Here is a 24978-nt window from a genome sequence, read left to right as displayed (position 1 = left end):
ATTTATTGTCTCAGAAGTGATAACTATAAAAACAGGTATAGCACTGGAAAAAATGCTCCCACAGTGCCACATCATAGAAAAGTGCAGCCCTGTTAAATAGCCTTCCTCCATCTAGGGCAGTAGTTCTCAATTTACATTTGTGGGCAGCATCCAATACTACCTGTATGGCTCATTCAGGCTGTCACACAGGACACAGCTCCACGCTGACTGGTCTGCAGGTTAAGAACCACTGATCTAGGGGTTTGATAGCTTAGGAAAAGTCATCAGTATCTGTGGCAAAATCCTAAAAATGTTGAAACTTAGATATAAAATTCAGCGTCACTTTCATGGGTGACAGATAAGACCATAGTAATGCACAAAGTAATGCAAGCTGTACCGGACCCTGATCTTTGAAAAAGACTTTTGACTCTCAGGTGAGCTGATGGCTGGCCCCTCCAACAGCACAAAGAAAGTATGAGGCTGCTAACCTTTGCTAATTTGAGCACAAGAGAAGACAATCATTTATGGATTACTTGGGGGGAGAGGTAGTCTCACAGCAAACAAACTAGCAAGCCAGCTAACCTCATTAACAAGGGCCCTGTTCTCCGGGTGTAAGGTTGCTGCTGCACTCAACTCACTATGAAGACCCATTTCACTGACCCTGACTCCTGGCAGGAGCCCCACCACAGATTCCACATTCCAGAACAGTGGTGTGGTAAGTCTGGCACTCAATCCTGCCACCAGAAATAGATTTGATGTCCCAGCTCAATGCTGGAAGGGAGTGGAGCTCTATGTCACGTATCCCCTGCAAGTAGCCCCTTGCCAACCTGATGAGAAGGTGCCACCTAGAGTGTCCAGGTATTCAGTTTCTGAGTGAAACACCCCGTCAAAAAGGGTCACAGGCAGCTCTGGTCAGAAATGTCAATGAAGCCCTTAAAAGTCACAGTGCTGTAGGGCTAAGGCAGGCTTGTCACCACCTGTGTTGGCACCATGCTGTGCTCCAGAAGCAGCCAGCAGATCTGGCTCTTAAGTACAGGAGCCACAGGGCACAGGCTCTGAGCATTAGCTCTGCATAATAATTGGTTGGTTCCTGGCCAATGGGAGCTGGGGGGACACTGCCTGTGGGCCACAGTAATACATAGAACCTTCCTCCACCATTTAGGCATTGGACCTGTTGGCCACTTCCAGGGTACAGCATAGTGCCAGGACAGGAGGCAACCAGCCTGCTGCCCTGCAGAACTAACGCGCAGGAGCCACCCCAGGTAAGCCTGCACCCCCAAACCTAGAGCCCCACCCTGCCCTCCCAAACCTCTCCCTCAACGCGCGATTCCCTCCTACCCCCCAAGCACCCCTAGACGAGACCCCTTCCTCCCTCCCACACCCCAAGCCCCGACCCCGGGACAGTGTGCGGGGGATGGGGGAGCTACCAAAGGGGTGGGGGAAATGAAGTGAGCAGGGGGCGGAGCCCCAGGGCAGGGGCGGGGCCAGGGAGTTCGGTTTTGTGCCGTTAGAAAGTTGCCCCCCCCCCGTACCCCGGGAAAGGAGGGGGAGGTGGCAGCGCGGGCACCATAGGATGCTGGGCCACGCGACTGCTCTGGGGGACCCGGCTGCCTCCACTGAAGCAGAACAGCGGCCGCCCCGCGAGCGCGGCTCAGAGAGGGGGCAGCCGCGGCCACGGAGAGTGGGGCTGCCCGTGACCGGAAGGGGGAGCTGGGGGGCGGGGTGAGGCGCTAGGCAGGACACGGACACACACAGACGTGGCGGCGGAGCAGCTGCTGGCCCGGCCCGGTGGGGGGGCGGCTGCGCGGCCCTTACTAGGTTGGGATGAGGAGGCATTTGAGAAGGGAAACCCCGACCGCCAGAGCCAGGAACCAGCAACCGCCGCTTCCGCTCGCCGCCGCCGCCGCCATCTCCATGACACGCCGCGCCGCTCTCTGACAGCTCCGATACCCTTCTGCGCACGCGCCGATATCCAACCGGCCCGCCTCGGTATTCAAAAAAAACCACCACGCGATCACACTGAGCATGCGCCAGGTCGTTGTGTTGTTTCCCCCCCCGCCCAGTTGTGAGTTCCCAGGATACCACAGACTCCACAGGCGCTGGTCAACTCCATCGATGACAAGTCTACTGCGCACGCGCTAACAGTGGAGTCTGTACAGTGGGTGGGTACAGGGGTCTTTTTTGCACCACGTCGGGTGAGGAATCATTGGATTGTGCCAGGGAGCTTGCTGCTCTGACACTTGTCTTAGCTCATAGAATACTAGGACTGGAAGGGACCTTGAGAGGTCATCGAGTCCAGTCCCCTGCCCTCATGGCAGGACCAAGTACTGATAGACATTTATCTAACCTGGTCTTAAATATCTCCAGAGACGGAGATTCCACAACCTCCCAATTCCTTCAGCCTTCCCTCATAGGTCATGTTCTCTAGACCTTTAATCATTCTCGTTGCTCTTCTCTGGACCCTCTCCAATTTCTCCACATCTTTCTTGAAATGCAGTGCCCAGAACTGGACACAATACTCCAATTGAGGCCTAACCAGCGCAGAGTAGAGCGGAAGAATGACATCTTATCTTGCTCACAACACACCTGTTAATGCATTCCAGAATCATGTTTGCTTTCTTTGCAACAGCGTCACACTGCTGCCTCATATTCAGCTTATGGTCCACTATAACCCCTAGATCCCTTTCTGCCATACTCCTTCCCAGACAGTCACTTCCCATTCTGTATGTATGAAACTGATTGTTCCTTCCTAAGTGGAGCACTTTGCATTTGTCTTTATTAAACTTCATCCTATTTACCTCAGACCAGTTCTCCAATTTGTCCAGGTCATTTTGAATTATGACCCTATCCTCCAGATTAGTCGCAGCCCATCCCAGCTTGGTATCATCTGCAAACTTAATAAGCTTACTTTCTATCCAATATCTAAATCGTTGATGAAGATATTGAACAAAGCCAGTCCCAAAACAGACCCCTGCGTAACCCTACTTGTTATGCCTTTCCAGAAGGATTATGAACCATTAATAACTACTCCCTGAGTACGGTTATCCAGCCAGTTATGCACCCACCTTATAGTAGCCCCATCTAAGTTGTATTTACCTAGTTTATTGATAAGAATATCATGCAAGACCGTATCAAACGCCTTACTAAAGTCTAGGTATACCACATCTACTGCTTCTCCCTTATCCACAAGATTTGTTATCCTATTAAAGAAAGCTATCAGATTGGTTTGACATGATTTGTTCTTTACAAATCCATGCTGGCTGTTCCCTATCACCTTGCCACTTTCCAAGTGTTTACAGATGATTTCCTTAATTACTTACTCTATTATCTTCCCTGGCACAGAAGTTAAACTAACTGGTCTATAGTTTCCTGGGTTGTTCTTATTTCCCTTTTTATAGATGGGCACTATATTTGCCCTTTTTCAGTCCTCTGGAATCTGTCCTGTAGCCCATGATTTTCCAAAGATGATAGCTAGAGGCTCAGATACCTCCTCTGTCAGCTCCTTGAGTATTCTAGGATGCATTTCATCAGGCCCTGGTGACTTGCAGGCATCTAACTTTTCTAGGTGATTTTTAACTTGTTTTTTTTATTTTACCTTCTAATAAACCTCATATTATCCTCCAGAGTCTGAACCACTGCCGGGAAGGCCAATCAATGGCTTGGAGCAGTGGTTCCCAACCTTTTTGAGCAACCTTTTTCAATCTATTACAATTTCTCCCCTTAGGAGAAAAGAAAAAAAAGAGAGAGAGAGAAAGAAAAAAGGAGAGAGAGAATAACAGGAAAAAGGGGAAAAAAAGAAAAGAAAGAAAAATGGAGAGAAAAGGGGGGAAGAGACAAAAGAGAGAAAAGAGGGAGAAAAAGAAGAGAGAAAAAGGAAAAGAGAGAGAGACAAGAAAGGGAAATAAGAAAAGAAAGAAAAAGAGAGAGAAAACGAGAAAAAGAAAGGATTGGGTCCATCATCGTGGACCTGATCCTTATTTTTAAATTTCCCAGGGACCACAAATTGGAAACCACTGGAGCTAGCTACAATTACTGGTAATGCTTGCAACTTTGCAAAATTGCCCATAAGTTGTCCCTGCTACAAGTAGAATATGATTGAGTCTCCTTTGCTTAGTTAACTGGTTAAATGTTAGGTTAACTTAATGTTTAACAGGTTAATCAACTAAGCGTAATCCCTGGAGGAGGGTCTGTTTCAGCACAGTTGGAGTAGCCTCAAGCTCCTGTGGTTCCTGTTCCCAGCCCTGTGGGGGGCTAGCTGCCAGCTTCTGGCCTCAGCTGCCAGTCATGCAGGGTGGGCAGGCTGCCACGTGGCAGCCCCGCATGGGGACCTGGCAGAGTTGCTCCCAGGGAACCAGTTAACTGTTACCCAGTAAGGCTATGTCTACACTCGTGGCTTCTTGCACAAGTACGGCCGGTTTTGTGCAAGAATCTGCAGAGCGTCCACACTGCCCGCCCGCTCTTGCGCAAGTAAATTTACAGTACGGTGTAGTAAGAGAGGGATCCCTGCGCAAGAGCTACGCTCTTTTTTAACAGGTGTAAGCCCTCTTGTGCAGGAGCTCTTGTGCAAGAGGGCAGTGTGGATGCTTGGCAGGGATTTTTTGCGCAAGAAAGCCCTATAGCTAAAATGGCCATCAGAGCTTTCTTGCGCAAGAGAGCGTCCACACTGCCATGGATGCTCTTGCGCAAAAGCACAGCTCGCACATGGCAGTGTGGACGTTTTCTTGTGCAAGACTTCTTGCACAAGAACACTTGCGCAAGATGTTCTTGCACAAGAAGCCACCAGTGTAGACATAGCCTAAGAGTGATGCTTACCAGATAACTGGCTAACCGGTTATCCATTCACATCCTTAGTAAAAAGTACTTCTTAGGCTGGATGAATAGGCAAGTAGAATTTTGCAAGGGTGTAATAATTAATAGCACTTATAAGAGACCTCCATCACAACAGCTGTAGCACACCTCTAAGGATTGAAGCCTAACACTTTTGTGCCCCATCCTAATCTAAGTCAAGACAGAACATGGGTGGTAGACTATGTAGAATCCAGTAGTAGTGTTGAAGAGTGCTGACCAGTGTTCCCTCTATTTTCCATCCATGAGCAATGAGAGTTTTGGCTTGTGCACCAGTATTGAGATCATGTACACTTATTCAGATATGTGCCATGATTGCACCCACCAGTTACTAACAAAATATATTAAATGTTATGGGAAAAAAATACTAAAACAGCCCTTTCTCAGTCACAAATAATAAAAAGAGCAGTTAAATCAGAACTTTCACCCAAGTATCGTTATTATTATGGCTAACCCTAAGTGCCAATGTACTATCATGCCATCAATTATAAATAAGGTAAAAAGACACCCCCCCACACACACCTGCAAAGTTTAAAGATCTGTGCTGCACTGCTACACAATACCAGTAATAAATGGTGGCAGCACAGACATTGTTCCCTCTTTCAATCCATGTGCAGAATAAATTTTGTTATTTGCACCGAGGAATGTGCAGGTGTGCAACACCAGTTGAAACATATGCTGCTGGCTGTGGGTGCCTCTCTCCTGTGTGGCTGTCCAAACTCTCAGCTCACTGAGGTAACACTGAGGAAGAGTTAAGTTATACATTAGTTGCATCTGTGTTTACTCCTAAATGTAGACAATTGCAAATTGGGATTTACACTGGGGGAGCTAATCAGGGATTATCCCAATGGAAAAAAGGCTAAGTGTCACCTTAATTAGCATAAATTCCTATATGTGCTATTATTTAGCCTAGGGAGTCAGCACTGGTGCAGGTGCATCAACTACTATCCAGCAACTGCTGAATTGTGGCTATTTGAAAATGGAGCTAAATCCTCATTGTATGAGGAGTAAAAATTATTTTGAGAGAAGGGTTTTCTCTCGAAATAACGCTGCTACACAGGGCGTTTTATTTCACAATAATATGATTTCAAAATGGCAACTGGACGCAATTATGCTAATTAAGCGCAGGATATTCAAATCCTGTGCTTCATTAGAAATTTCGGTACAGTACATTTGCATCCCTATCTCGAGATAAGGATCAAGTGAAGACATACCCTTAGGGTACGTCTAGACTACATGGCTCCGTCGACGGAGCCATGTAGATTTGTTTGTTCAGCAAAGGGAAATAAAGCTGCGATTTAAATAATCGCGGTTTCATTTAAATTTAAATGGCTGCCCCGCTCTGCCGATCAGCTGTTTGTCGGCAGATCGGGGCAGTCTGGACGCTCCCCTGCCAACATGAAAGCCCTTTATCGACCTTCCCGGTAAACCTCATCCTACGAGGCATAACGGGGAGGTCGATAAAAGGGCTTTCAGGTCGGTGCGGGAGTGTCCAGACTAGCGCGCTGAGCCGACAAACAGCTGATTAGCTGTTTGTCGGCTCAGTGCGGCAGCCATTTAAATTTAAATGAAGCCGAACTGAGCCAGGCTGCCTGCCTATCTGGTCCCAATACACTTAAGGCAGAGACACTGCAGAGGTAGGTCCAGGACCCAGTGCAAATTGGGACTGAGCTGGGCTGCTGGCCATCCTGCTAAAAAATTTACTGGCAAGGGGTGGGAGGCAAATGCATGTTGTCTATAGCATTAACCTATAAGCTTTTGTTTATCGGTTAATCAACTACACTATTACATCCCTAATCCACACTAGGATTATTCTAAATTAGTTTGGTTGCATTACTTGCTGGGTAAGTATTGCAGAATTCTCAGTGCAGTTCATAGGAACAATGCCTTCTGGGTGATAACAGTATGATAATATGCTATGTAAAGTCCTAGAGAGGAGGGAATAAACTATAACTTCAGAAAACACCATTAAATTTTTGCTTGCAAACAAATTTATGTCCATCAACTAATCTAAATGCACCACTACTAACATTTTATTTACTTATTTTTAAAGTACATTTTTGGTAACGTTATTCAGAAAAGAGCTACAGTCAGAAAAAAGTGTAAAATTAAAATACACTATAAACTCTCAAAGACAGGAAATAAAATACCTTCTGATATTTTTCAGACAGCAGTAAGTTGTAGGAATAGCTCTCTTAGCAAATTTGGGACCAGATTCTGGCCAACTGTAAAATCCTAAAGCCAGAAAAAAAATTGGAGAATGGTGCCCATGTCAAGATTTTTAGCTTCCTTTAGAATCCATGGATATATCACACCAGTCCTCATGTTGTCTAGAACAAGAGCCATCAGAGGAGTTCTTCCAAGATTAGGGGGTATGATCTGCATGTTTATGTTCATATTACCCATCCCACCCAGAATAGGTGGCTCTGGAGATTATTTGAGAATTTAACATGTAGAATTAAGAGAGTTAAATATTTTAAAATAAATCCATCATTTTCTATACTTTTAAGTATGATGGAATCTGGGAAAACATCTGTCTGTTTCATAGTTTTTCCATTGTCTATGAAGCATCAGATGATCCCAGATTTAGTTTACAAAGCAGTGTTAGTAAGAGTCCCTATTGCATGAGTTGTTGAAGATCAGATTTGCCACTCCCTATAAACCTAGTACATGGCTCATCCTTGGTGGAGGAAAGAGAGGCATAGTACTGATATAGCTAAACATTAGCCTAACCTCCACTCTAGTGTGGAAGGAAGCTGCAAGCATGGAGTCTCCGAACAGACTTTTATTCATTAAACTGATGTTATTCTCATCCCCAACCGTGTAGGTCTGTAGCCATACTAACTCATTCTGGCCATCTGATCTTTCTCGAGATGCTGCATTTGCATTAAAAGGATTTTCTCACAAACTCTACTTTAGATCCTACCCCAGGAGATGACACCAAGCTGACTTATTAGTATTAATACTTAGCATTTGTAACACTTATATGTTTTTCAAGCATTAAGCCTGACAGTGCACTTATGGGCCTCAATAAGTACTTTCCCCTCCATTTTACAGATTGGGAAACACAGGAAGGGGTGTTTTATGACTTGCCCAAGCCCACAAAGGGAGTGATATCAAAGAACTCCAGATTTTTACTCCTTTTTCCGATAACTGCTCTCCCCTGAAGAGTTTACCACAGATGAACACGTGCACTTAAGGATAGATAGTCTATTGAGTCATCTGCAACATGAGGCAGAAACAGTCTTGTAGGAAATCTAAATCCTTCTCTCAGAGGAGGAAGAAAGTTCTATCTTCCCAAAGTGCCCCAGAAATTCTATTAAAACACCTTGGCTGTAGTGTTGTTTGCTTTTATGGCATAATTCTGGTTATAGCAGTACTTCTGAGATCTGGAAGTCATACTAATCATTTTACAGCACATTAACATACAGTTTAAGCTATACATTGTATAAGCTGATTCACACAGCAATCACTTTGCTTCACCACTGGTGTGGAACATGGTAGTTGTTTAAAGCCATGCAACAGTTTCAGACAGGGTGGGAAGAACAGTACCTGGTTCCGCTGAAATGGCAAGGAGATTTTCAATTGGAAAAATAATTCCGGATATCGGTTCTTGGCCAGGATATCAGGATTACAATCCTCAATCTTGTGAAAGCTTCCATATGACTTTTAATGGCTATAAGGCAGGGGTGGGCATCTAGACCTGGGGTTGGGAGAGCATGTGAAGTCTCCTCCCCCGCCAGAGGTGTGTGGCACCAGAGGGAACCATGCACCTCTGGCAGGGGAGGAGACTTCATACGCTCCCCCCGCCGCGAGGCATATCAGGGTCTGTGGGCGGGGGAGCACTTGAAGTCTCCCACCCCAGCCTCTTCCACCTGAGATCCCGCCCCTTCCGGGACAGCCCACAGCCACTTCTGAAATTCACAAAGTGGCCCCCCTTCAATAATTATTACCAACCCCTATTAGAAGGGGGTAGGACCTCAATTTTACATCTCACCCAAAAGGCAGAATCTACAGTTGGCTGGTGCTTCCTGTATCACACTGATGCAGCACTGACTCGGGAAGTGGTGTTGTATGTCAAGCTGCTCATACCACTTGCTGCAGCATCTGGGTTTTTACCATCAACAGCCAGTACAGCTTGGTCACAAAGTTGCACAGATTTTATACATTTTAATAACAGAAACAAAATACAACTCTTATGCAATGGTAACTTATAAGCTGGGTCAGCACCATGCTACTTTTTGAAGCAGGGACTGAGACGAGGCTAAGCTTTGTAAAAATACAGATCTCATTTAAAAGCTTCTGGAGACAATAAAAATGCAGGTATGGATGCTAGTTATTGGATGCTTTATAGACCACTGTATTCTCCCTTCATTAATGCTGACAGATACTAGACAGCATCCAGAGGTTTCCCATTGCAGTCAGCGTTTGAGGGTGATGACTTACTTCCAGAAAGACAACTGCTAGTCTATAATGCTTGCAAGGACCACAGTAGTCATGGCAACTCATGCCTGAGTGCTCAGCATGGTTGGAGTGGATGCTAATTATGTTTAGAGCAAACCATGCTGCTAAGTGATTAGAAATGTTATTAGAAGTTATAGAGCAGACAAGGCCTTAGTTAAAGAGCTTGACCATTTCCACCATTTCTACTGAGCTAGTTCTCCATTTCCTTCCCTTGTGTGTAGTAATTCACACCAGAGCACAATAGGTATAAAATGCTTCCATTCTGATTGGGTAGTCTCTTACAACACTCACTTGGCACTAGTGCAAACAATGCACCAGGTACAAGGAGAATCAGGACCCTGGTCCTTACTGAAGAAAAGTAACTAGAGAGCTTCTCATGTATAATCTTATAGAAGGGATGAATTTTATTCCAAAAGGCAAACTATGTTTAGTACAGCTATGAAGCTGCATTATGTTTAGTACAGCTATGAAGCCTTCAGTACACCTTTCCCCTAAGAAGCACGTGCCCAAAGAGAAGGTGTGGGGCATGTGTGGATGTGGTCCAAACTATTTAGAATACATTTGGAGGCCGCTACTTTGTATTCTCTTAATAATCTTCAGAACAAAAAGCGTTTTCCAAAACTATCCTTTAAACACACATACCATTATCAGAAAGACTAAACCTAGTTACCTTTAATGCATTTGAGCCTAATAAGATTTAAGTGTTTCCACACGTTTAAATAAAAAAACCTATGTAGTAGACAGTGTTATTTTCTCTGCAATGGCATCCAAATTGCCTAGTACAGTGGTTTCCAACCTGGGGTCCGCAGACCCCTGGGAGTCCACGATGGTACTGTAGGGGGTCTGTGGAAAATTTAGGAAAGGAAAAGTAAGGATCAGGCCCACTGAGGGCCTGGGACTTTCCATGTGCGACCAGCCACATGCACATGCTTCCCATCCTCAAGATGGGATCTTGATAGCTCAGGAGGCACCATCCGTCCTCCCGCCACTAGCTGCGCTGCCGTTTACGCTCCAGTCCTCTCCCTCCTCCCAGTCCCACAGTGGGCCTGACCCTTACTTTTCTTTTCCTTTTCTTTTTTTTTCTTCCCCAGGATTCCATGCTTGCCAAGGGTGGAGTGCCAGGGCAGGAGCTGTCTTTGGCCATAAGAACCCCCTCACTGTATCCTCCATGGATGAGCAGGGGTTGGAGGAAGTGGGAGCTGAGGAAGCAGCACAAGCCAAGGGATGTGCTGGCTGCTGCTTTCCTGCTGCTCCCCTTTTTTTGGGGGGGGGGGGGCGTAAAATTTTAACAGATTGAAAAGGGGTCCATATGCTTGAAAAGGTTGGGAACCACTGGCCTAGTGCAAACATGGATACTCCAATAAAAGAACAGGATTGAGAGTTCATTACAGGGAAAAGAACTAGCCTTCAGTGGGACAAGACGACTTCAGTTTAAACACTGAGCCACAGCCTCCACTTCCTTGCATAGTTGATTATACCTGGTGTGTGAGAGTGAAATCTCTATCCTGCTGACCTGGTAGCAGTCTACAGCCACTCTAGCCAGGTATAATTAGCTACACAATGTGATAAGAGAATCAGACCCATTGCACTCAATAGAACTCTGAAACTCTATAAACACTGCAATGGACGATCTCATGGTGATATGTAAACTTCATTATTTAAGCCTCATGGCATTCTTTTGAAGTAAGTATTATTATCCCTCTTCTCCAATGGGAAAACAGAATCAGAGAGAAGTGACCGGCCCATAATCACCCAGCAAATCTGTGGCAAAGGAAGAAATGGAGCCCAGGACTCCTTAATTCCTAACCCAACTCAAGACAGTAGACAGTACTTCATCCATCTAGAATATAGACATATTCTGAAAGGACATAATGATAAATTCAGTATAGGAAAAATCAAGTCACAGTTAGTGATTCTTAATGAAGATTATCACAATTTTGTAGTAAGCTGTTTGCTACTGCGTCTTGAAGTGGGTCTTAAAACAAAACACCGTGTTGGGTTATGTCTATCCTGATATCTTAACAGGCTATTTTTACTTGTACCGAATTAATCGAATAATCTTATTATTCATTAAATCAGAGGCATGTGGGTGGGAGGAATCCACACAAAAGCCATCACTCATGGCTATTTTTAGCACCTCTTCCACAAACACCTGGAAGCTATTAATTTGCTTATTAGCTGGCAACACCCAAAGTCTCTTTAAGTTCTGTCTAGTGTACTCCTCTTCTGGCAGGCCTTCCACAGGTGCGACCCAATCTAAGGTCAAGTGGTTGGAGTCCTTCAGGAAGCTGGATATTGAAGATAGGTTACCATTGAAGCAATAGTAAAGTTTGGAACCCAGAAGCTTCAAGAACAGAGATGACGTGCTGAATATGTGGGCACTAAATACTTCCATGTTGGAAGAAGACAGGCTGTAGATCTGGGGTGCTTCCCGAACCGTGAAGTGAACAGTTTGTGTCCTCTGATCCAAAGTGATATTAAGCATGGCATTCTTCTCAGCTTTGGACAGCTCCACCTCCTTCTCTTGCAACGCTTCAATCAGTGGCTGGACTTGATAAAAATCCACTTCCCGGCGCAACAAGCCCATTTCCTGGAAGTCCTCAGGGAGGTCCAAGTGGGATGTTCTCAAGAAGTTTAGGATGTAGCGGAACACTTTGCCATCTCTGTCAATGAAACAGTTGCCTTGGCTATCCCTCTTGGTTGGCATCTTTCCACTAAACATAGCACCCAACATAGAGTCTGGAAAACTTGTCAGGGTAGACAGGGAAGTGGTGTACAGTTTTCCTCCAACATTGAGCGTTATAGGTTCTGACATGCTGGAAAATCCACAATGCTGGGAATAATACTGGAGGGTGGGGGAAAAAAAACCAAAGACAACACATTTAGATGTTAAAAATTATCACTCTGGGCAAAATTTCTATGTCTATCTCAGGATAAAACCCACAGACTTTAGAGATAAGTAAGATTTTAGAGGTGATCACTGGCATACGAGACAGAAAATACAATCTTGTTCTGGCTTCCAAAAGACATTTAGAAGGGCTTTCTGTTGTTCATTTTAGTACTTCCACCACTTCCCTTCCTAAATGAGGGTAAAATCTTACACCCTGTCTTCACTAGAGTCAAGGTTTCATACTGTGCCCATCCAATCCCATATCTCCCATGCACTCACCATTTCCCCTGACCCACACAGACATTTAGGGTGCATAAGGAAAGAGACATCAGGAAGGTTGTATATCTTTGGTATCTCCAGCATATGTTCTATTTAGAGTGCAAGAGTCTTACCAGAACCACAAAAGTTATCAGAGCAGAACATTCAAAGACTGCTTTGTGTTGTCTTCATCATGTTGCACAGATATGCCACAATGACAAGCCTTGACCACACAAATGTCACAGTGCAGAGTCAGGATGCTGTACTGTCAAACACATACGGCCATTGATCGCTCCATTCAATAATTAAGTGGCTCTCCAGTTCTTCCAGGTTCACTGCAATCCTCGTCTAACAGGTTTCGCCACTAGGACACATTCTGGGCCATACCTCCAACTTTTGTAAAACAACTGTTATTGAGTAAAAACCCGTGGAGCATCCACACCTCAAATGCGCTTTTGCACAAGGGTAATCAAGAATAAAATGGCAGAACAGAGGGCTTTTCTGCCCTAGGTAAACTTCCTTCTATGAGACATAACTCCCCTTTTGCGCAAGAGTTCTTGTGCAAAAAAGCAAGTGTGAATGTTCCAGAGGGGTTTCTTGCGCAAGAAACCCCTATGGGTAAAAGCTTTCTTGCACAAGTGTGTCCATGCAGCGTGGACATTCTCTTGAACAAAAGGCTTCTTATGCAAGAAGCATGTAGTGTAGATGTAGCCTAACAAAAAATGTACTATGATACTATCTTCATTTTTTGTTAGTCTCTAAGGTGATATAGGACCATTAATTCTTTTTTAAGTTTTCAGTTTCGTGTTGTTTCTTGTAGCTGAGTGTTCACACTCCACTCTATTGATGGCTCCCCCTCCTATCCAGAGGTAAGAGGTAGGTGTCTTCTATAAGCTTAAGCTGCAAGATGTATGGTCATTCCACACTAGAGTGCAGGCATTTCAATAAGCAGTTATGGAATGATGAAATATATTGTGCCACCATTATGGATTCTGCAGACATATTAATACACATACTGACAACATGATCTTGTATTGTAATATCAGTTTTCCACTAGCTGCTAACAAAGACAGTAAATGTGCTTGCCTCTCCTTTCATTCAAGGATCTCCAAGCACCCGCAGACATTCATAGGCTTAGATTTGAAATACCCTTGTGAGACAGTGATAGAAATGTAGCCGTGTTAGTCTGGGGTAGCTGAAGCAAAATGCAGGACAATGTAGCACTTGAAATACCATTAGCTCACAAACATCCCACTCTCCCCACCTCTAATATCATCAATTCACAGACACTTACCTTCCTTCCTTTCCCCCCCCCCCTGCATCCCCCTCCTGTTCTGAAATGTGATTTGTCCTTTTCATATGTGTTCATTTTTTTAAATTGTATCCTTTGGTATATATGGTTGTGACTATTTTCTTCCACTATTTGATCTGAGGAAGTGGGTCTGGCCCACGAAAGCTCATCATCTAATAAAGCATCTTGTTAGTCTTTATAGTGCTACATTGTCCTGCATTTTCCTTGTGAGACAGGTGGTTGTGATCACCATTTTATAGAGGAGGTAACTGAGGCATAGCATAACCAAAGCCCCAGTTTTATAATGAATGTGCTCAGCTCAAGACTCAGCCTGGTTATGGAGAACCACTCTTTGATAAAGATAAGGCATCTGAAGCTGAGCACCCAAGAATAGAAACACCCCTCATTAATGGACACATACGTTTTGGTTTAAACAACTTTCCTGAGGTCAGGAAGCTCTTGCGAAAGCCCAGGTCCAATTCCCAGCCTTTTGTCTAAACCACAAAAATAGCCTTCCTCCTCCTACCTGACATGCCATTATCGGTGATGTACATTAAACCCATTATACTGGCTCTCTGAGCTTGCAGAGCTCTTTGCTTTAGATCATTGGTTAGATGCATGTGTATAGCTATAAATGGAGGTCTTGAGCTTTAATAGCAGTCCCACATATTTCATAACACTGGGCAAAAAGAACCCCTGTATATAGACAGACACAGTTCACTATAAACTCCACAGGACCTGTGGCACATTCCCATTTTTAGCCAGAAAGGGATGTTTCTTGAAAAAACATCCTAGTTCCTAGGATAAAAATGTTTTTCCCAACCTTAAACCCTGCTCTCCACTGAAGTGTCAGCAGCGATATTGCACTGCTCCTGAAGAATTCTAGCCATAGTTTTCTGCTTACGTAATGTAAGGAGATGTGTCAGATCATATAAAGGACTGGCCTGGCTGTGTAATTCAATTGACAGCAGTGTGTTTTTCAATGAGTTGATACAATTGATCATAGCACAAAAAATTGTAATTAAATTTGACCTTCTAGTTTTTCACCCTTGAAGATAGTCACTTCCAAGTCCATACAAAGAATGGATATATCCTAAATACAGCATGTCAATCTCCCAGGATATTTTATTATAGTTTTAGCAAGTAAAATTTTCACTTAATTTTCTGGATTGACTCAGACAGAAAATATTGTTAAAACTCCAAAGTGGATTAAGATTTCATTTTTTTTTGCACTCTCTTGCCAGTTGTCTTGTAAAATGAAATTTAGATACAATGGGCCAAACTGCTTTCATTTACACAATTATTTATAAAGCTCCTATCTTTACAATGCTGCAAAAAAAAAAAAAAAGACATCTTATTATCTGACAGCTCAATACAACCAAAAAGCCCTAGCGCAAATGACATTTAAGTAGATAGCTCCTGAGCACACTGACTTGACCTTACTGACCAATGCATCTGACACGAGGCTGGGAATGAAAGTGGACCTTGTACCTCACGTTCCCCGTAAACGTTAACTACAGGCAGACAAAATGGATGAACTGCCAGTCTATCTTGCTGCTTTGCTGAAATCCTCATTGGGGCATGATGCATGGGCTCCATCCTGTACGGTCATTATCATGCACAATAATAAATAATACATGGCTTTTACATACTACTTCTAATCCAGAGATCTCAAAGCTAGTTCCTCTACTTGCCCTACAGGACTTCCAACTGCTGTTCAGTAGCATTTCAGAAAGGAGCTGGATAAGCAGCAATTTTCAGCAAATGCACCCAGAATAACTAAGGTCAGATTGCAGCAGCAGCTTTTCTTTGAGTCAGAGACCTATACCACGACAATCTAGGAGAGGGTTAAACATGGTATAGGATGGTGGCCAGCCCATCTATGCATTGTTGAAATTCTCTTGCAAGAAAATCCCATTGGGGAGATTCACGCCTGTACCACTGATCCTACATGAAGGAAGAGTTTAACGTATTTGGAAGAAATTCAGAGCAGTAAAGTAACAGGCATCTGTGAACTGGTGGGACTCTATTAGCATGAAACATTAAGAGCACTAAATATGGGTAGTTTAAGAGAAGTCTCAGGGTACCAGATAGTCTATAATGGATGTATATCCCAGCAAGGGAGATGAATTATTTAGGGTAGTACAATGGAGTATAACTAGGGGTTATAAAATGAAAGAAAGAAATGTTAAGTAATTGATGCTAAGTATCAGCATGAACATCCAGACAAGATCTATTAGTCTTTGGAATAATGCCCAAGTGGAATCCCAATCTCCTGGGTCATTTTAAAGAAGAATGGACAAGAAAACTAGGATATGTATTAAAGGGAATAATTCTGCACTGGTAGGGAATGGATTGGTTCCACCTACAGGTAGCTGTGGAAAAAATTCCGAGCATCTATCTGTTCATGGGCAGCTAAGACTTGAAATATGGTGGTTTTCAGTTGTTTCCAATTGTTTCAAAATGGTTGTTCCAATTATTAGATTATATTCTCATTCTCTAGAGTACATTAACATGAAATAGTAGGGCCGCTGCAATTGTTCAAAGGCAGTCATAGGCATTATGCTTGATCTGATTTGGGCTATGTGCCAACTTTTCTCATTTTTAGAACGTATTGCTCTCGGTCTAATATGCTTTATTTTGTGGCTGCTTTAGCATTCATTCATTAAAATATCACTTGCCAACAGGGGGTCTAAAACTGCATCACAATTGAGACCATATAATACTCTATTTCAAAATCAGGTAAAAAATCCTACTCACAAAATACCATGATCAACAGCTCTTTGCTTTGAAATCTAGATCTGGTTGGTGAATCTAGCCTACCATTCATGCTACTTGCTATTTAACAGTCACCATGACTGTGACCATCAGTGTGTTTTGCTCCGTCTCCATTCAAGACAGAATTACTATTTGCAATGCCTCTACCCCCCAGTGAAGAATCAGGGCTTCACTGTGCTTGGTGCGCATCAGACAAACACAACAAAAGATAGTCCCAGTCCCTGAGAACTTACAGTCAAGGTGTCAGGCAGGGTGTGGCAGGTAGACAAGACGGACCAACAAGGTAAAGGTGGGAGAAGTACCAGAGTAAGCAAAAAAAACAGAAGTCTCAGTTCACCACTTACTTAACCAGAGCCAGCTGGCCGTGACCTATAGGCACCACAGTAGAGATAGATTATAACAGCATCTCTAGAGAATAGTCTGATAGGGCTGGCAGGCAACTATAATTGGGCCACTCATTCACATCTGTCTCAAGTCCTGAAATACAGGTGTAACATTGACAGACAAACCAAACCTGGGACCTCTGGAGCTTAGTGCATGAACCTCTATAGTTTGAATTAAAAAGCTCTCAGCTAAGGCTCTCTCTCTCTCTAAGTGCCACTAGATGGGACAATGAACCACACCCAGCAGATATGTGGGTTACATAGGCGTTACTGTACATGTGTGTGTGGGCTTAGTTTGATTGAGCTCATTGTGAAAAACTCATGCTCTCCCACTCCAGTAGTGTAGGACAATACGAGCACTGTTTCCACCAAAAGCTGTCTGTCTTGAAAGTGAGAGGTCCCAGAGACTAACTGCTTTGTTATACCTGCATGTGTCCCATCTTTGCTATAGGTTTGATTTGGTGCTAGTGGAATTGGAGGCAGTCACTAATGTGGAGCCCTCACCTCTTTCCTTGCTCACCCAGTACCTGGAGGAAGTAGCCTAACACATGGACTCTTGACCTGCCTGGGAGGAAGGTGGAAGGGACTAGAATCTCTTAGCACATCCAGGGCTGCTCATGACCACCCTCCCTTTCTTTATGGCCAGAGGAAAGGAATGCCCTCAGATCGGGGGTGGGCAATAATTTTTGACAGGGGGGCACTCCAAGATTTCGGAAAGTGGGCAAGGGCTGCATTTTTCCGTGTTATTAATGGAGTAGATACGGAGTCTGGGTGGAGGTTGGGCACAGAAGGGAGCTTGGGGTAAAAGATTGGGGTACAGGAGGGAGACTGGAGTCTGGGAGGGAGTTTGGGTGAAGGAGGTGGTTGTGACCTAGGGCAGGAGACTGGAGTTCAAGGGTTTGGGATGTGACCTAGGGTAGGAGGGGATTGTGATCTGGGGCAGGAGATTGGGGTACCAGATCTGGGAGGGGCTATGGGTATAAGAGGGGGACAGAGGTTTTGGGTATGTTGAGGGGGGGGGCAGGAAAGAGTTGCGGTGCCAGAAGCAGGCTGTGGCCAAGAGACTTATTTGCTAGCTGCTAAAACTAGCCTGCCTGCCTGCAAAGTTTAAAATGTTTACCAGCCAGCCTGCCTGCCTGGCCATGTGCTTCATGAATAACTGAGCCAAGGAGAGGGGATGTGGTTCTTCCTGTTACTCCAACAAGCAGCTCGCATTGGCTGGGGCCTACCAGAAACTGGCCAATAGGAATGTGCTAGGGATGGGGCAGTTCCTAAAACTTCCCCCCCCCCCCCCCCCTCCTCTCCAGTTTTAAAACAAAAATAGAGCCCTGCAGCCATGTTTCTGCACGGCGCACACAGCAAGGTAGGGAGCCTGCCTGGGGCTCCCCGCTGCCTCTGTGGGGTGGATCCAGTGGCTCGGCAGCACATATTTTGCCCAGGCCTGCCTCAGATTCTTATTTTGTAACATGGGGTCACTGGTCTAGCAGACTAGGGAGCTTAAAGGAAAATACCGTTAATATTATCAGAGTCTCATCTTAAACATAAGAATGATCATACTGGGTCAGACTAAAAGTCCATCTCGCCCAGTACCCCGTCTTCCAACAGTGGCCAATGCCAGGTGCCCCAGAGGGAGTGAACAAAAAAGGGAATAATCAAGTGATCCCTTTCCAGACAAACAGAGGCTAGGGACACCATTCCTACGCATCCTGGCTAACATCCATTGATGGACCTAACCTCCATGAATCTATCTAGCTCTTTTTTTAACCCTGTTAAAGTCCTAGCCTTCACAATCCTCTGGCAAGGAGTTCCACAGGTTGGCACTGAGTGAAGAAGAACTTCCTTTTGGTTGTTTAAAACCTGATGCCTATTAATTTCATTTGGTGACTCCCTAGTTCTTATATTGTGGGAATAAGTAAATAACTTTTCCTTATTCACTTTTTCCACAAAAGAGAGTTGCCCAATCATTTCTTACTTCTTTTTGAAGCTCTTCAGTCTGCTTTGGTCTTAACTACCTTGAGCAGTTTAGTATCGTCTGTAAGTTTTGCCACCTCACTGTTTACCCCTTTCTCCAGATCATTTATAAGTAGATTGAATTAGCGATGTAACAGTGTTGTTGATTAACCAAGTAACCGATAAACAAAAGATTATAGGTTAATGCTATAGACTACATCCATTCTTCCCCTTCCCCCACCAGTACATTTTTAGCAGGCTGGCCAGCAGCCCGGTTCAGTCCTGGCTTGTGCCAAGTCTGGGACCTACCCACACTGTGGCTTTGCATTTAAAGTGTATCAGGAGTTAGGCAAGCAGGCAGGCAACCTGGCTCAGTTCTGACTCCTGCCTTGTCCGGGAGCTCAGATCCACCCCCAGACAGGGACTGCTGCCACCCTGTGCTGCTGTATCAGAGGCAGCAGCTCAGGGTGACAGGTAGCTGGTCCACAAGGGGAGCTGGTTTTTAAATTGGCTGCCCTCACAGACCAGCTCCCATTTGACACCTCATGCTGCTGCAGCAGCAGTGCAGAGTGGCAGGGGGCTCCCAGGGAGTGGAGCCAGAGCACAATGGCTGTCGTCCCCATCACCAGGGACTACAGAATAGTTGAGTAACCAATAAGAATTCATGAGGTTAATTGACTAGTGAGTCAATTAATCAATCTTTAACATCCCTAGGCTGAATAGGATTGGTTCTATCATGGATCTTGGGGGGCACACCACTAGTTACCTCTATCCATTCTGAAAACTTACCATTTATTCCTACCTTTTGTTTCCTGTCTTTTAACCAGTTATTAGTCCATGAGAGGACCTTCCCTCTTATCTCATGACAACTTACTTTACTTAAGAGTCTTTGGTGAGGGAACTTGTCAAAAGCTTTCTGGAAATCTAAATACACTATGTCCACTGGATCCCCTTGGTCCACATGTTTGTTGACCCCCTCAAAGGACTCTAGTAGATAAGTAAGGTGTGATTTCCCTTTACAGAAACCATGTTGAATTTTCCCCAACAAATTATGTTCATCTATGTGTCAATTTTATTCTTTACTATAATTTCAACTAATTTGCCCCGGTACTGACATTAGACATACTGGTCTGTAATTGCCAGAATCACCTCTACAGCTCCTTTTAAATATAGGCATCACATTAGCTATCTTCCAGTCATTAGGTAAAGAAGCTGATTTAAAATATAGGTTACAAACCAGTTAATAGTTCCGCAATTTCACATTTGAGGTTTTTTTCAGAACTTTTGGGTGAATGCCATCTGGTCCCAATGACTTACTACCGTCAAGTTTATCAATTTGTTCCAAAACTTCCTCTAGTGACACCTCAATCTGGAAAATTTCTCAGATTTGTTACCTAAAAAAAATGGCTCAGGTTTGGGAATCTCCCTAACATCCTCAACTGTGAAGACCGAAGCGAAGAATTCATTTATTTTCTCCATAATGACCTTATTGTCTTTGAGTGCTCCTTTAGCATCTCAATTGTCCAGTGGCCCCACTGTTTGTTTAGCAGGCTTCCTGCTTCTGATGTCCTTAAAAAACATTTTGTTATTACTTTGAAGGCCCTTTTCCTAAAAAGACATGGAGAAGTTCCACTCCAAAACAGACACACACGTAACAGGAGCATGAATATTCATTTCATAACACTCTCCATTTTCTTGCCTTTAGCAGTCAGCTTGGCACCCTTCCTCAATCCCTCATCAATTAACACTGAGGAGCAGCGTGGCATTATCCAATGCCAAAGAAGTGCATAGAAAACTGCTTTAAAGCAGTACATACAGCCCAGTCACAAGTAGTACTCATTTCTGGTCGCTAGCACTTATTGCTTAGAGATGGTAAACCTAAAGGATGGGAACTTATTGCTTACTGGTAGGTAAAGATAAAGGGATAAAGCTTGTGGATACCAAAACCAAGCAGGGGATTGCCCTGGGTGGGGACTAGGGATGTAAATGCCCATTAAAATAATTAACTGGTTAAATGATTAAAATAGTTAAATGATTAAAATTACATTGTTTAACCGGTTAGCCATTGGATGGCTGGTGCAGAACTGCTGGGGCTGGAGTCCTGCCAGAGTTGTGGTCCTGCTGCCTCTGTGGGGCATGGTCCTGCAGGCCTGGTTGCCGTGGGCAGAGGGCTGCTCTGACCAGGCCCCTTTTGCCACAGGGATGGGGGGCTGCTTCTGCCTGGCCAATCCTCTGCTGGGATTTGCACAGGGCTGATTAACTGGTTGCCAGGTAAATATACTGGGAGGCCTAATGATTACTGGGTCAATGGTTAACCATTTACATCCCTAGTGGGGGCAAAGGAAAGGAAGATTGGGTTGGAGTCCATTTAATAGTGGGAGGTCAGAGATAAAAGCGTAGGTCAAATTGAAGCAGGAGAGTGAAATCACCATACTGAGGGTGGAGAGAAAAATTGAAGTGAAACTATATATTACTGGGGGGGGGGGGGGGGGGGGGTTGGGAAGAGTGCAGGGAGATCATGGAGGAGGGCAAAAAGAACCAACTGTAAAGCAATACAAGCATCAGGGCAAAAGCAGAGTGTGACTCACAGCTCTTACATGACCCACCCCTCAGAAAGTCTTTGGGCTTGGGGGACCTTCCATTAGTTTTTTAAAGTCACACATTTAAGGAGGAAGCAGCCAACTGCCAAATTGAACCCACAGCATATTCAAGAAGCTAAAGCAACCCTCCCCACCAATCAATTTAATTGTGCTTTCACTAAAGCATTTCACATGCTCTTTGAAGTCCTGGCCACATTCCCCATAGGGAACTGCATTCCACTGACCTAAAATCCTCCTGGTAGCTGCAATGGGATATCATTTTATCACCTATGTTGAATTGCTGGGCAGGGGTGTATATTAACATATTAAGTTAGTACACCTACTAGCTGAGTGGTTACCCCCTACTTCTTAATATACTCCAATCATTTCCAAAGGTCATCCCAAGAAAGATTATCACTGACACAAGGAATGCAAAAAAGCGCAGTTTGAGAGACAGCTGTGTGTTAACAGATGACTCAACCAAAACAAGCAAACAAAAAAGCTAACCTACCAGTTGTCATTGGAAACTAAACCTTACCAAAAGCTCATGGTTCGATCCATGGACAACATCTCTCTGCCTGTATTTATATGCTATTAACCCCCAAGATGGGCATAGTCCAGTACCAAGAAAATTGAGCCCTGCATGTAGAGTGTGATTCTCCTCAGACTAATGTAAATCAAGAATAATTCAAATGGTACTCTGGGCTAAAATGGTGTGGGTGGAGAATCAGTTCCACAGGTTGGTATACTGAGGCAGCTGTTCCTAATAAACACCAGTCATTTCAGTCCAGGAGGACCCAGAGCAGCTAGTGCCTCATATATAACTGATGCTGAGGGGAATTCCAACATTATAGCTAGTGGTTTATCATGGAGCGAGAGCCCTGAACTTGTCCAGGTCACTGGCTAAGGGACCCCACTCAGTTCAGACTTGAAGGGGGGAGAGATATGATGAAGTGGGGGATTTGTGGAGGTTTGAAGGTGCAGGTGGAACTCAATGTCCCTGGGTGTTACTGATTTAAGGAGCTGAGTGGACAGGGAGTTTTATTGTTATAGGGACCAGCACAGAACTTGGGACCTCAGCCAGTAGCCTGGAACATAGAGACCCAGCTCGGCTGGCACAGCCAGTTCTGGCTAGCAGGAGGACGATAGACTGTGGAGAGAGGACCCCTGGTGACCTGACTAGCTGGTTCCAGCCAGGGGGGAATAAAAGAAGGATGAGAGGAGAGGTGGAGAAGAAAGGGGCACAGGCAACCCCATTTACATGGACAGAAGACAAAGGCCAACAGAGGAGCTGCTGGAGAGGGATATGGAAGCTTCAGCTGAAAGGAGGGAAATTCTGGACTGGGCAGAGGGAGCAGGCAATGCCCACCTGATGCAGGGGAGACTCAGATGTGCTGTACTGAGGAAGGCCAGGCCTATAGGCCCTGAGAGATCCTATGCTCAATAAACCCTCCTGTTTTATGCTGGCTGAGAGTCGCTCATGTCTAGAGAACAGAGCTGCATTATTCCCCCTGGGAGTGGGGGCCAGAGCTAGTGGACTCCCTGAGGGAGCCCAGTGTGAGAGACAGGCACTCAGAGAGCTGCAGTTGGAGGCTCAGAGGGATTTAACCCTCGAGAGAATGGACTTTCAAAAACAAGCTGTCGCACTGAAGGAGGTTCCTCCCAGGGATTATACTGGCCAAGTGTGGGCATAGCCTGTGAGCCTGTGACAATGTGGTCACACAGATGAATCACTGGAAAGGCTCTTTGGGTGTGGCAACCCCTATGAGAGTTGGGAGAAGGCGCCGTTGGCCAGGCTCTGCAGCCTGGAGTTCATGAGCTCCTACAGGGCCCTGGAGGCTGGGCCCTTGGGGGCGGAGCTGCTGGCCCACTTGATCTGGGACTTTGGCATGGACCATGGCAGGGTGGCAGTGTTCTGTGCCAAAGTGGTGCAGGCTGGAAGCAGCAGCAGGAGCCAGGCACCCTGCTCCAGGCCAAAGACCAGTTTCGCTACCTCAGAAGTCGAGGCCTCTTCCAGCACCTGGGTCAGCTGGCGGCAGGCTCTAATTTTTGCTGGAGCTCAGGGCCAATCTGACAGAAGTGCTGGCATGTGACATGTGGAGGGGCCACACCTTATGTTAAGAGGGGAATCCTGCAGTCGGACAGCAGCTGCACTCTAAGCCAAGTTCCTCCCACCCCCCTGCCTTGACTCTTGCATGCATCTCCCTGCCCCTGGGCTTCCCAATACTGCCTTGACTCCTGCACCCCACTCAACCCCCCATTCAACCTCTTGTCCAGACTCCTGCACCTCCACACCCCTGCTCTGGGCTCGCCACCCCACACTGACTCCTGCACTCCCCACAACCTGACTTCCTGCACCCCCATTTCATGACTCCTGCATTCCCCCATACAATTCCCCAAAGGCCCAGGGACAGAACCCACAACCCACCAGCTGGTGGCAAAGGAGACACAAGCTCTTACTGCTGCTTGGGAACAGTTCCAACTCCCTGTCCTGAGCGTCTCTCACACTCTGCCCTAACTCCTGCACCCCCCACATCCCCACCCTATGCCCTGAGGCCCCTCTGATCCCCCTACTCATACTTCTTACAGGTAGCTGAAACAAAAGACAGAACTATGTAGCACTTTAAAGTGCTACATAGTTCTGTCTTTTGTTTCAGCTACACCAGACTAACACGGCTGCATCTCTGTCACTATTCTTACAGGTACTGTCATATCACACACCCCCCCACACTCCCTGCCCTGAGCCCCCCACCCTCAAGGATGGGCAGGATGCGATAGGACACCTGTAAGAAATTTAAGTTACTTTCACTTCTGGTGGTTAGTGTGTAAATGCTTCCTTCCCACATGACAAACTGCGACGACTGCCTCGCAGCAATGCCGCCCCCTTGTTCGGGTGAGGAACTTGGGAGGACTTCTGGGCTCTCCACTCCCAGCTCTGCTACTGGCCCGGGGCGAGTCAGTCCACCGCCCCGCACCTCTGTTTTCCAGGGGAGGAGGACACTCACCTGGAATGGGAAGGGGGGGGGGAAGCGAAGGCTTGTACCGTGCTGTGGCGATCCCAAGCGCCAGTCCAGTGCTGCGGCGGGGCACCGTGGCCCCAACAAAGCACCGCGCCAGCCTGTGGCCTGGGACTTAGAGCTCTTGGTCTTGCAAGTCTGAGCCAGGCTGCCCGCTTCCTCCGCAGCCTGCAGCGCCAGACCGTCCTCCCCAGCGAGGGGGCGCAGCCAGGACCTGGGGGGGGGGGGGGCTGCAGAGCCCAGGACCGGCCCCGGGGCACGGTGACTCACCAGCCCCGCAAGCATCCGCCCCCTCCGGGGACACCCTTGCAACCCAGTCCCGGGGACATCCTTGCAACCCAGCACCCACCTCAGTCCGCTGGCCCCTTTCCCAGGCGCGGGCGGGTGGGGGCAAAGGGAACGAGCCCACACAGGGTCGGCAGAGAGAGGAGGATTAGAAACGGGCTCTGTTAGCCCCGCAGTCCTCCCTGGGCCTTGTAGTCCTCAGGATCCCAGGACAATGGCCTGGCTGTAGGCGAGGGGAACTACAACTCCCAGCAGGCCC

General features: G+C 45.8%; 2 protein-coding genes across 11 annotated transcripts in view; both read right to left on the bottom strand.

Moving 5' to 3' along the window:
* ALG8 (ALG8 alpha-1,3-glucosyltransferase) overlaps positions 1-24916 on the bottom strand; it is a 50001-nt gene extending 25085 nt beyond the window's left edge. For 2 of the 7 annotated variants that reach the window (XR_012900789.1, XM_075919485.1), the window contains exon 1: positions 1795-2006. Coding sequence is in view for 2 of the 7 variants with exons in the window: in XM_075919485.1 (XP_075775600.1) it covers positions 1795-1815 (21 nt within the window). In the remaining 5 variants the exon portion in view is untranslated. The other 5 variants (XM_075919482.1, XM_075919480.1, XM_075919483.1 and 2 more) reach the window with 4 other exon arrangements.
* KCTD21 (potassium channel tetramerization domain containing 21) lies at positions 6514-24922 on the bottom strand. 4 transcript variants are annotated; one of them, XM_075919490.1, is made up of 3 exons: positions 24785-24852; positions 16739-16807; positions 6514-12133 (listed from the first exon to the last, which is right to left on the bottom strand). In XM_075919490.1, the coding sequence occupies exon 3, from the start codon at positions 12101-12103 to the stop codon at positions 11321-11323; it is 783 nt and encodes a 260-aa protein (XP_075775605.1). In that variant the 5' UTR covers positions 12104-12133; positions 16739-16807; positions 24785-24852; the 3' UTR covers positions 6514-11320. The 4 variants fall into 4 exon arrangements, with proteins under 4 accessions (XP_075775605.1, XP_075775603.1, XP_006131972.1 ...); XM_075919488.1 differs by lacking the exons at positions 16739-16807; positions 24785-24852 and adding an exon at positions 24423-24773; XM_006131910.4 differs by lacking the exons at positions 16739-16807; positions 24785-24852 and adding an exon at positions 12571-12854.
* Positions 24923-24978: the final 56 nt, after the last annotated feature.

This window comes from Pelodiscus sinensis, chromosome 1 (genome assembly GCF_049634645.1).
Source record: "Pelodiscus sinensis isolate JC-2024 chromosome 1, ASM4963464v1, whole genome shotgun sequence".
NCBI classification, from domain to species: Eukaryota; Metazoa; Chordata; order Testudines; family Trionychidae; genus Pelodiscus; species Pelodiscus sinensis.
Note: the sequence above shows the minus strand (reverse complement) of the source record. Positions and strands in the feature narration are given on the sequence as shown.